Below are 13,564 nucleotides of genomic sequence, written 5' to 3'. Positions count from 1 at the left end.
GTCTATTATATTCTGTCTTCTTCCCAAGCATAACTTGAACGTATAATTTTCTTTATGGAATGATAAAATGTATCTTTTTTACAGGATTCTCTTCATTTTTACTCTATAAATAAATTTTTTTGTTTACTTTAACAAACCTTTTTACGAGGGACGTTCAATAATTAACGAGACAAAATGTGATGAACAGAAAAAACGGTTCATTCAATGATTGAAACTTTTTGAGGATCAAGTTGACAACCTTGGGAACACATTTAATCGAGGTGGAGGAACCCCGTTTACGGGCGCCTAGGCAGTGTCGGGCTCGCTAACAGGTTCCGCAAGATATTAAATGCGTATGTGTGTTCCTGCGCAATACCGACTAAACCTCCAGCCCTACCTATCCACCCTCCCTGGCACAGTTTAAAGAAGCATTACTTCAGAAAGAGGGAGAAAATTTAATCGGCTGTTCGATCATAATTAATCTAAACATAACCTCTTTAGTTGATTTCAGAATGTCAGCTCCGCTTGAAACGTATACACCGGAAGAACAACGTTCAGTAATAAGGTTTTTGCTATCAGAAGGTGTGAAACTGGCAGAGATTTACTCAAGAATGTTGAAACACTATGGTGAAAGTTGTTTAAACCACAGTAACTTATATAAGTGGGTGGAACAGTTTAATTTGGATAGAACAAGTGTAACTGATCTCCATCGCTCTGGAAGATCAATTGAGGTTTTGACTACTGCGCTGCAAAATCGCATAAATGATCTTATTTGCGAAGACCGGCGAGTCAAAAAAGCGGTACACAAACGGTCCAAACAGCAAGGTAAAGACCTCTATGCTACGGAAATCAGAAAGCTACAGAACGGTGGCACAAGTGTTTAAATGTTGATGGAGACTATGTTGAAAAGTAGTGTATATTTCATTGTCATTGAATAAATCGTTGTTTCCCTACATTAGTTTGTCTCGTTAATTATTGAACGTCCCTCGTAAATTAATTTACATAAAAAATATATCTTGAACGAAAAAAATTTCCTTCGGAGTTTTTGTGAGATTTTTAACTTGGTAACAGGTTTTTGTATGAAGTGCTGATCACTTGATTCAAATTTCCAGGGCAGAAAAGAATTGAATGCTTTAGTATCTCAGAATGGAAGGATCTCTACTTTTCATCCAGAAGTTACTGGATTCAAATCTTGGTCAAGTTTGAAATTTTTCTTACAATATAAGATTCTTATTATACAGTAACTGTAATCAGTGGTCAGTCATACGAAATTAATTACATGACAGAATAAATAAATTAATGCGCTGCTATGTATAGGGCAGAGGAGGCTAAAAAGATTCTTACACACTTACTAAGACATAGTTAGCATATTCATTATATCCATTTGATTTTTCCAGCTCGTCAGCAATTAATAGTTTACAAATTTCATACTCTTTTCTAACATAACGCGAGTGAATAAGCCAATTACGACTCTCAACTGGAGGAAACTCAGAACCTTAAACAAATAGAAATAAAAAGATATTTAAAATTATGAATAAAAACAAATTAATGACTGCGTTAATTTTAAATTTTAATAATGATATTTGTTGAGACACAGCTCCTGACGATTCTCTCGGCTCCGTATGATTCACACAGATCATGACTGTTCACTCGGCTCCGTACCGCACACAGCTCCTGGCAGTTCACTCGGCTCCATCTACACCATCCATAAGCCAACTCAGCACTAAAATCTAGCTACTTTCATCAGTCTAGTCTCGTCCATTTTCGTCTCGGACTATCACTTGAAGACTCATATTGTTCAGTCAAAATTTACACATCATACAGCGGATAGGTACATACATTAAATTATATTTTTCAACAATGTATTTACAGTCCACTAAACATAAACACAAAAACATAATTTGGTCCTACACGTCGGTTATTTGGAATTTATTACAACTAAATTGTTGTGAAATCAACTAAATTTATAAACGCGAGTGTAATGTAACATTGTTAAAGCATCAAGGCGTCAGAAGCAATCAAATGTATACGATTCTACATACTCATAAGAACAAAACTGAAATGTGTAAACGTGAAAATGTGTGTTTAATTAAATGGTGCTGCCTTTGTGATAATTCGTATGCTAACAATTAACTGGCAGTATGCTGACTGCAATTCGTAAGTAAAATATGTATCTTCATCATCGCTACATGTCTTGGATTCCAATATGGTAAGGTAACTGCCTATCTAAAGCAATAATACTTATACTGTTAATGCCTGTTTATCTCTGTCAATATTTTGGCCTTAATTACCCAGTTATTGACTTGTATCCTCCTCCCAGATTATCATTTCGTTAATTCAATTCTAATACTATAACCTAGGTAGTATTTCCTTCTCTCATGTTATGTCTTTCAGCTTTGTTCTTTGAAACGTGTCCTTTACGAAAATCTAATCTTAATTAACTCTTATTTTTATACAAAATGTCTGATACGTATGAGGGCGCTAATGAAGGCGAATATGTAACAGATGTGCTTCGAGCACAAACAAAACAAAAAAATCGTCAAAGGGGTATACTTAATGGTTCCATCACGCGAAAAAAAAGTTTATGAATCGTTTAGTACGGAAAATCAAAATATTGAAATGTTACAAGTCAAATTCGATCATTTAATCTCGACCTGGCATAAATACGATGAGATCCAAACATGTTTAGAATATAATGCTGAAAATGAAGAAGCAAACAGGGAAGAAATGGAAGACATATTCCAAATAAAATTCTAATCGTGAAAGGTCACTACCCTCAAAAGCGTCTAATTCGTTTTAAAACGGTAATATCTGTTCAAAAAAGGATCAGTCAATCACTCTTTCTCAAATTGACCTACCGAAATTTAATGGTTCTTACGAGAATTGGTTTAGCCTTTAGTGATTTTTTTCTGCGCAATTGTTCATAAAAATGTTAAATTAACATTAGTCCAAAAATTTCATTGAAATTTTGAAGCTAGATATGCAAACAAGCGTCTTATAACATCAAAACATGTTCGCGAAATATTGGATATACAGAGTATTTCCAAAGAATCTTCCACCAGCTTAGCTAATTTTATTGACACAATTTTTAAGTGCTTTAGGGCATCAAAAAATCGATACGAACTATGCAGAATTTATATTAATTCAATTATTTGCACAACGCTTAGATCAATCAACTGTACGATATTGGGAATCAACTTTGATAGCTGATTCTTTTCCATCTATCGATGAATTTATTATTTTTCTTGAAAAAAAGAGACAAATGTTAGAAAGCTCTGCCTCAGTATCTCAACGAAATCCACGGCAGAAATACTTTGAATCTTCTTCTTCTTCTTCTTCTTCTTTGAAACATTCTAATCAATCCAAGCGGGATAAAAATAATTCTTATCAGATGCATGCTTATACAACTAATTTAAAATTCCCGTATTGCAAACAATCTCAGCTATTGTATAAATGTGTAGATTTTCTTAAATTACCTACCGGAGGGTAAAATATCATTTGTCAAAAAGCACAAGCTATGCTTTAATTGCCTTAATAGCAATCACAATGTTAAGGATTGCTATAGATATTGTAAGCAGAAACACAATTCAATTTTACAAGATAAGAGAAAATTTGAAATTGAGTCTAATCGTTACTCTACTGAAAATAATTCAAAGGGAAAAAAATGAAATTGACAACAGGTGCACTGTTGAAAACGACACTCTTAATTTTAATACAAATGCAAGTAGCAATTATTGTAGTTTAAAAATTCAAAGTATAACTCAGATTTTACTTGCTACGGCCATATTTATGGTTAAAGATTGGGACAGTCGATTGCAATCCTACCGTGTGTTACTTGCTACTAGTGTAATTATTGAATTGTACTCCACTATGAGAACTGTTTTACTTCTATTAAATGTTTTGTTCTACGGTGTATTACAAGTTTGATGCCCACTGCACGTTTGAATACAAACGCGTAGAAATTTCCTAAGTTTGTGACACTTGCGGATTGTAATTTTAATACACACGGTAATGTAGACCTGTTAGCTGGATCTGAATTACATTTAATTAAAAAGGGTCAAATCAAGAAAGTTGAAAATTTCCCAGTTATTCAAGAAACTAAATTTTGTTGGATAATTGCTAGAAGGTTACTGCCCGCGAATACAGAAAAAACCTCCTTGCATAACACTATTAGTCAATTCTGAAGTGAATATTTAAAATCAATTGAAGAAGTTTTGAAATTAGAAGAGATTGTCACTAAAACTCGCACCAAAGAAGAAAATTTATGTGAACAGCACTGTTTAGAAAACTTGAAGAGAGATGAAGATGGAAGATATATTGCGCGATTACCAAGAATTCCGAACCATGTTCCTCCAGGCAACTCTCTTAACAATGCCCAACATAGATTCCTGGCGTTAGAGAGAAAACTAAACAAAGTCAGTACTCTACGAACTGATTATAACAATTTTATGAATGAAATCCCTTTAACTTGGTCATATGCGGATGATTCCACCATTAATACAAAAGGATTATTCAACATGTAGCAGCGATATCGAGAATCCATACTAGCTGTATTCATACTACCAATCATGCAGTATATAAAGAAAATAGCACTACAAAAAAAAAACACTAGTGTTTGACGCGTCTGCCAAGGCAGAAAATGGGATATCACTCAATGATACCATGATGAGAGGACCTGTTGTCCAACAAGACAATATCAATCATTTTACGATTTAGAATGCATGTTTATGCAACGACTGCGGATGTTGCGAAGATGTACCGACAAATGCGTGTTGACCAGAAAGACTATAACTTACAACGGATTTTGTGGCGAAGCTCAAGCAACGAAGAAATCAAACACTTAACAAATGACCACTGTCACTTACGGAACTGCATCTGCTTCACTCCTTGCAACAAGATATGTAATTCAATTAGCTGATGAAAATTCAGAAAAATTTCCAAAGGCTTCCGAAATAGTCTCCAAGGATTTTTACATGGATGACCTAGAAACTGGTTGTGAAAATTTAAAAGAAGTAATACAATTACAAGGAAAATAATTTTGGTCCTTAAACAAACTGAATTTGATTTACGCAAATGGTGTTCAAATGAAACTGCGCTTCTAAATTCTGTGGCTGAATTGGACAATGCTAATCACACATTTAATTTCTCTAATCACGATATAAAATTATCATTATAATTTAATTATCATACTGTATGAAATTGTCGTTAGGATGGTTGCATTTTAAAGTAAACTACAAAAATCACAATGGTCCATTCACTAAAGAATAGTTTTAGCGATCATATCGTCTATATTCGATCCATTAAGCCTATTAGGTCCACCCACCGGAGTGGTCTAATGGTGAACTCATCATCGTAAATCGGCTGATTTCGAAGTCGAGAGTTCTAAGGTCCAAATCCTAATAAAGGCAGTTACTTTTATTTACGGAATACTAGATTGTCGATACCGGTGTTCTTTGGTGGTTGGGTTTAAATTAACCACACATCTCAGGAATGGTCGACCTGAAACTATTTCGACTACATTTCATTTAGATTCATAAATATCTTCTGAAGTAATACCTTACGATGGTTCTGGAGGCTAAGCATAAAAAGAAAAGCCAGTTCGGTCCAATTGTTATGCTATACAAGATATTTTTATAAAAATTATGGCTTTAGAGACTGGAGTGGAATAATATATTTTCAGGAAATGTCCGTCTCATTTACACTTATACATATCATCCTCTAAAGTATTATCTGAAAGGTAATTACAGGAGGCTAAACGGGAAAAAGAAAATGAAATCTGTCATGTTTGGTCTGATCTCTATGAAAAGTTCCAATTTATAAGCAAATTCGTGTTCCAAGATTAATCAAAGGGATAGGAAAAATAGTTGATATACAATTACATGGATTCACTGATGCCAGGAAGAATGGCTACGGTGCATGTACATACATACATTTTGTTAATGATCAGGGAAATCTCATAGTCAATCTCCTTTGCTCAAAATCAAGAGTATCACCAATAAAACAAATCTCCACACCAAGATTAGAATTACGCGGCACACCTTTAAAAATTATTCAAAAATGTCGTTTTTGCGCTTTGTTTAAATATAAATAGTGATTATTTAAGGAGAGACTCTATAGTAGTACTTTCTTGGATAGCAGCCTCACCAACAAAATGGAAAACTTTTGTAGCCAACAGTGTCAAAGATTCAAGAACTTACTGAAAACTGTAAGTGGGGACATGTTTATTCTAAAGAAAATCCTTCTGATATATTTTCTTGAGGAATTAGTGCAGTCGAATTACAGAATAATAACTTATTGTGGAAAGGTCCTTTTTGGTTAGGCCAGAAAATTTGGAATAAGAAAACTGCTTGAGAAATTAATTTTGAATCAACGGATTGTTTAAACGAACTTCATAATGTATCCACATCACTAATTATAAATACTAGTTTGACAGATTTATCCGATTTGTTTTCCTCATTGCCAGAAATGATAAATGCATTGTGTTATTGTATGAGATTTATTAAAAATTTTAAAAATTAGCAAAATGAAGTTAATTATAAGCATGTTTTATCCATTGAAGAGAAAAAAATTATCTTAATGCGATGTGTTATTCAGACTCAAAATATTAATTTTCAAACAGAAATTAAAGAATTACACACTAATTCATCTGTATCTAAAGTAAGTTTCATCTTGTCTAAGAATAGGAAGAAAATTGCAATTATCCGATTTGAATTTTGACAATAGGCATCCTATCATGCTTCCGCCTAAATCTAATTTAACTAAGTTAGTAATTAAAAATGAACATCTTAGGCTGTTACATGCAGGACCTCTATTACTTCATTCTCAACTTCGTGAGAAATATTGGATAATCAATGGTAAAATCATCAAATCAATTCTACACAAATGTCTGACATGTTTTTGATTCAAGACAAAGCAATCATATTAATTAATGGGACAACAGCTAAAATGCCACAATGAAATCATCTACAAGCCATTCACTAATTGCGGAGTAGATTACTCCGCAATTAGTGTTAATATGTCAAGGCGGGCGGCGCTCAAACATTAGGATAAAATGTTATGTTGCATTATTTCTTTGCCTGTCTACGAAAGCTAAACATTTACAATTAGTCAGCGATTTATCAACCAATGCATTTGTAGCTGCATTGAGACGATTTGTCTCAAAAAGAGATCTGTGTTCTAACTTATATAGTGATAATGGGATGAATTTCGTCGGAGTCGGTAATTAATCTCATTTGATGTATAAATCTTTAAATAATGAAAACGTAAGAAAAAAAAAAATTGCAAACTTTCATCTGAAAAGGGGATTCAATGGCACTTTATTCTGCCAAATTCACTACATTTCGAAGGCTTATGGGAAGCCACAGTAAAGTTAATTATCATTTAAGACATGTGGTAGGACATCTAGCTTTAACCTTTGAGGAGCTCATTACTATATTAGCCCAAATAGAAGCTTGCCTTAATTCTCGTCCCTTTGTACATTATCTTCAAATTCCTCTGATCCCTAACCTCTAACTCCAGGACATTTCTTAATTGGTAATCCTATTACTTCTCTACCTAATTCTAATGTAATGTACCTTTAAACAAGCTTAACAGATGGCAGTTAGTTCAGCGAAGTATTCAGACCACCTGACACCGATGGTCTTCCGATTACCTACCTCAACTTCAACAATGTTTCAAATGGAGAGCTGAGCATCTTTGCTTCATCCTAGAACTCTTAGTTTTATTAAAAGAGAATAACACGCCACCACTGCAGTGGAAACTAGGTGTTATTGATGATATACATCCTGGACCAGAGAACCTGGTTCGAATAGCTTCTATTCGAACACCAACAGGAACTTGTAAAAGATTATGAACTTATAGAGAGACCTAATACAACAAGAAAAAAAAGGGGGGGGGGTTGGGTTTATTTGGTCTTGGACTTTGTTTATGTCCATTATCCACCAGTGACAGAGACATTTTTTTATTATTGTTTAATTTATTAATTATTCTTGTTTGTTACTTTTTATATTCAGTTTCATGTTTTTGAACTTTAAGAAATCATACCGATTTCTGGTGGGCAGTTTGTTCAAGCAGCACTGCTACCTAGCACCATATGATGTTAAATATTAATTTTTCCTTTTCAACATAATTTGTTTGTATTTTATTAAACATGTGTTTTTATTCATTAATTGTTGGTGCGTAATATGCAACCATACGATACGGCCTAGTTGCCAAGCTTGGTGGATTCAGTCTTATTACATTATCGTAAGATGTGTTAAATTATAGCGGGCAGTATGTTGAGACAGCTCTTGACGATTCACTCGGCTCCATATGATTCACACAGCTCCTGGCGGTTCACTCGACTCCATCTACAAAATCCATAAGACGGCTCAACAACACTAAAATCTAGCTACTCTCGTCAGTCTAGTCTCGTCTCATCTAGTCAGTCTTGGTTTCATCTTGTCTAGTCTAGATCTATCATTTGAAGACTCATACTGTTCAGTCAAAATTTACACATCATTCAGTAAACATGTACATACATTAAATACAACAATGTATACAAACTAAATTAAAATATAAACATGATTTAATTTGAATCAGTATTTGTTTTATTTACAATCCATTTAACATAAACAAAATGATGGTTTTAACTAAAAATTTTAAGAAAATATTCTGATCTATTTTTAGAAAAATATAAGGACTTCAAAACACTATTTTTAACACAATTTCTCATGATTCCACAATTGTAAATTTATACTAACTGTCAACATTCTATAATATTAAAGCTACACAAATAAGCAAGAGGTGTACTTCATAAAATAAATTGAAAAAACCAATGCTAAATTTTATACAATCAGTAACTTTAGTTTTATCTAAAAATTTTATCATTACTGTACGTATATTTAGAAGCTTAAATGTTATGTAATCTTTTTATATTAAAAAATCCTACTATACAACTAAAAGTGGTGTCAGCAAACATGAGTGCTCAGAACAGCCATTTTGACAACCAAATATATTCAGACAGCTCCTGATAGACTCTTTTTTACTACACCCAAAAGATGTACTTATCTTTTATGGTTAACAATCTAAATTTCAAATGCAACAATATTTTTATTTATGATAGTATAATATAGGCTTTTTGATTCCTAGAGTACAATGTTGCATTCACAATAAGCAATGTACAAATTTAACATAAAATATGTTTTTATTAAGTAACATCTTAAAAACTTTGTACATGATAAAATAATAATTTATAAAAATTTAACAACAATTAAATTTAAATACTTTATTTTTTAAAAAAAATCTTTCGTTATCTGTTTTCAAATTTTATATGTGATTGGTATTTTAACAGATTGACTGCCACACCAAAAAATGCATAATTTCCAAGGCTGCTATATTTATATTTTGCAAAAAAAAAATGCCCACCAATTTCAATCAAGGTTTTGTTACCTTATTACTAATTTTTGATACCAATTTTATTTTGGAACTTTATTTCATGAAATATTAAAAAATAAAGGTGAGACATCAATTTGTGTCTCATAGAAACCGTGGATGAGACACCAACTGATGTCTCAGCTGTTTAAGATATTTTAATTGAATTGTAATATATTTTACTTACTAACAATTGTTGCATTTATTTTTAATTCTACAAATCCAAAATTGTTTGCATACTATTTTTATTAATAGCTATATTATTTTTTAACATAAATTATTTTAAGTCACTCTCTTCTGTAATAAAATGTCATTTTATTGTTAATTATATATTGAACATAGGTTTTTAAAGTAAAATTTGAATTTAATATTTCAAAATGTACTTTATATTAAAATCTTACTCTACTTTGTCAGTAAAAAACTAAAATTAATTTGCATTTATTATAACACCTTTCAATTTTGTTTAGCTGTGTAGCTAAACAACACCTTTTTGTTGTGTAGCTAAACACATGATTATTATTTATCATGTGTTTAATGATAAAAGCTAATGATTTTATTTTTACATGCATAATGTTTATCTTTTTTAATTATGCTAATTTATGACACTTTTTATCAGAAAAATTATTAAATTTGGTTTGGCAAAGTGGAAGTTTTTTAAAATAAGACTTTCAATTCTTAATTTTTAATCTGAAACTTAAAAATTTCATTATTCTGATTATTATTATCTATCATGTGTTCAGTTGCATTTAATCATTTAAAAAATATTCCATTTTATTTTTAAGATCTACATCTTGACCTTTATAATTATAATCACAGTCATAATAACTCATCACATTCACCTGAATTGTCTCCATAATTATTATTTACATTAGTGCAATTTTGGAAAATGTTATTTTTTAAGTAAATTGCTATGTTTAGGAAATGAAAAAGTCACTTACCTAAAAATCAAAATCTTAAAGATAAAAATTATTATTATTATCTCACTTTCCCCCCTTTCATTGTGTGTGTGATAAGATAAGACCACTTTTTAATAATTTATAAAATTAGGTCCAACATTGCTTAGTAAATCATGAACCATATAATACAATCATTTATCACACATAAATGTTTTTTTTAAATATTTTTTAAATTAACGTTGATTTACTAAAGTTAAAGAAAAAACACAAATTGAAGTTTGAAACAAATAAGTTTTTTTCAATAAGTTAATATATTTACAGTGTATAATGATAGAAATTAAAAAAATATATTTATATATTTTATTACTAGGTAAAGGTTTGTTTATTTCTTGAGACCGAACTCATTTTTGGTTAAGTTTAAAAATATTTTTTTTAAATTTAATTTCCTAAACATATAATAATTTTTAATTTCATAACACTATATCAATCTGACTTATTCTATATATTCTGACTGACCTACCTTTATACAGATTAGGTTGTGGTCTGCTTACAGCTGAAATAACTCGTCTATTGGCAATAGAACCGTTAAGATTTGAATGATTCATCTTTTTTTTTAATTTTCAATATAAATTATATGTACCAAGACATCAATCAGAATTCTAAATTTCAGTAAAGATTTTGTTAAATTTCATGTTGGCGTATAATTATTTTAATATAAATTCTATTTCGGTATTTATGACAAAGCCATAATGTCTTAACACTTTTACAGAATATTTCTGAGCATATTTCGGAAATTTAAAAAAAAAAATTAAACGTATGAGGTTTTCTTTTACTAACAGCGACGTGAACGGTTGCAATCGATGCACATCACTACACCAAAGCAAGTAACCGTGGCAACCTGAATCACATTCAATACACCACGCCATTTTGCGTGATACTATAAATAAACGACAAGCGAATAACAACGTAGATTCTCGAACTCCATCATCAGCATCGACATTATGATGCATTGTTTTACATCATCAATATAGACGACTAAACGAATATATGTGGTTGTAATAAATTTTTTGTCATACCTTTTTTTCCTTTTTAGTCTCCGGGAGTCACAGTCAGGTATTACTGCCTCAGAGGATGATATGTACGAGTGTAGAATCTTGCACAGTCTCAGGTCCACCATTTCTGATATGCGTGGTGAAACCCAAACACCGGTATCCACGATCTAGTATTCCGTATCCGTATAAAAGTAACTTACCTTTACTAGGATTTAAACGTTGGAACTCTCGACTTCGAAATCAGCTGATTTGCGAAGACGCGTTCACTATTAGACCAACCCGGTGGGTTGGTCAATCACCTAATTTAACAGATTTTAACTGTCAGGGTTTGCTGAAATAATTTTACTGGTAGGACCGTTCTGGTCGTGGTGCTCCTCACGTATTTCCTATTCTATTTATATTTATGCATAAGCAATATAAATTGCAGCATTTCAAGAGATTATATTTTACTATACTCTTATCTTTGGAACTGATTAAAATCACGGAATATCTCTATTATAAAACCAAAAAGGTCCTCATTGATTAATATTAATCTAATTCTACATAGAAATTTAACGACGCTGATAATTATCCCTTGGATAAAGATAAAGGGATCATTAAATTATCAATAGTATTTGCATTTAAATATAATTGTAATTATTTACAATAAATTTTGAAGTTGACTGGCTATATACAATTATTAACTTTGTATCACAAACTTAAGTAAATTATTCATTAATTTATTTTAACATAACTTTAAAATGTGATGTGCTGTTGCTTACTACTGTGGCATCAGTAAATATTGATGGTTTTTTTTTTATAAAAGGGCAAATACAATATAGTATACAGTCAAAAATTATATAAGATTTGACTGTGTCTATTCATTTAGTACCTGTATACAGTTGTTTGCTGTGTATTCACAATGTTTTAAGTAATCTTTTACTATGCATCTGTAAAACAACATGATTGTTAATAATGCTAGTAGATTTTTGATTTGCTTCTATGAAGTTGTTGGCAAATGTTGAGATTAACTAATGAAAGAAGACACCTGAGTTTGAGCTGTTATAATGTTGTAATTAAGAGTAATAAAAAAACATATATATATAAAATTAAAGCTAGTGTTCTTTTATGCAACACTGTTATTTGTTTGAACAACAACAACAAATACTATGTTTACAGTAAAACATGGGAAAGACACAGCTTTTAAGCCCTTTTAGGTAAGTCGATTTCTGAGCTTAATAAATTTGACAAAAGTCCGTAAGTTAGGTTTAATTTATAAAATATGTACTTTTATCTTTAGCCTCATCCAATTTCAGTGACTATTTAGCTGAAGTTGCCTTAAAAAAAAACAATAAAATTTGAAAAATGTTCTTATAGCAAGCACATTTCCTTGTTAAAAGAAGTTGAAAAATATAAAGTAAATGAAATTGAAACTTCTGAAATGTTCTGTTACAGAAGGGTTGAAAGTAGATGCACTGATAAGTGTGACAGGAAAATCTCACAATAATACAATTTGAGGAAAGATAAGTTTTTGGCAGAATCTTGAAAAAAGAACTAAGCTGATGGGGTAATATACATATACCTAGATTTAATTAGCTAATAGAGGGTAAAATTTGTAAAGGAATACAAAGGTTAGAATACATTAAGCCCTGAATCTTCTGATGTTGGATAAAAAGGAAAATTTGATTTACTACTGTTTTAAAAAGGTTTTATAGTCAATTAGGGTTTGTTATTTGTCCAGGTGATAGTACAAGTTATTTTAGAGTAAGAATTGCCAGAAAAAATATATCATTCAGGGATGTAATTATAAAGAGTTTTACTAATTAATAAGATGTTTATATTTCATTTGTTAGTATTCACAAATAAAAAGAAATGTGACTGTTGTTTATTTTAATTATAAATGAATGTTAGTATAAGTTTTAAAATTTATTTTAAAGACTGATTATTTTTCAAATTAAGTTTTACGGTCCAAAAAATAACTATTTCCTAAATCTGGCTTAACATGGGCTGTTCTGAATATTAAAGAACTGTTATTTGTTGTATTGCTTAAATGAAAAATACAACATAAAATCAATCAAATTTATGTTTAACTTTTTAATGTCCACCAGCCTTATAAAATAGAAAGGTATGAAAATGTTCTCATTTCACATCAGTAAATTTAAAAAAAACTTAATTTTAAAGTTGCCATTAAAGTCATATTATTCCTATGTCCTTGTTAAGATTAATTTTCATTTACAGAATATCACT

At 30.9% G+C, this 13,564-nt stretch overlaps 1 protein-coding gene across 2 annotated transcripts in view; it reads right to left on the bottom strand.

Moving 5' to 3' along the window:
* BBS4 (Bardet-Biedl syndrome 4) overlaps positions 1–11,201 on the bottom strand; it is a 66,430-nt gene extending 55,229 nt beyond the window's left edge. For both annotated transcript variants that reach the window (XM_075358967.1, XM_075358968.1), the window contains exons 1-2: positions 10,807–11,201; positions 1,332–1,474 (exon numbers count right to left, since the gene is read on the bottom strand). In XM_075358967.1, the coding sequence (XP_075215082.1) occupies positions 1,332–1,474; positions 10,807–10,891 (228 nt within the window). In that variant the 5' untranslated portion in view covers positions 10,892–11,201. The remainder of the gene's footprint in view (positions 1–1,331; positions 1,475–10,806) is intronic.
* Positions 11,202–13,564: the final 2,363 nt, after the last annotated feature.

Source organism: Lycorma delicatula, chromosome 3 (assembly GCF_047948215.1).
Source record: "Lycorma delicatula isolate Av1 chromosome 3, ASM4794821v1, whole genome shotgun sequence".
NCBI classification, from domain to species: domain Eukaryota; kingdom Metazoa; phylum Arthropoda; class Insecta; order Hemiptera; family Fulgoridae; genus Lycorma; species Lycorma delicatula.
This window is presented reverse-complemented; position numbering and strand designations above follow the sequence as displayed.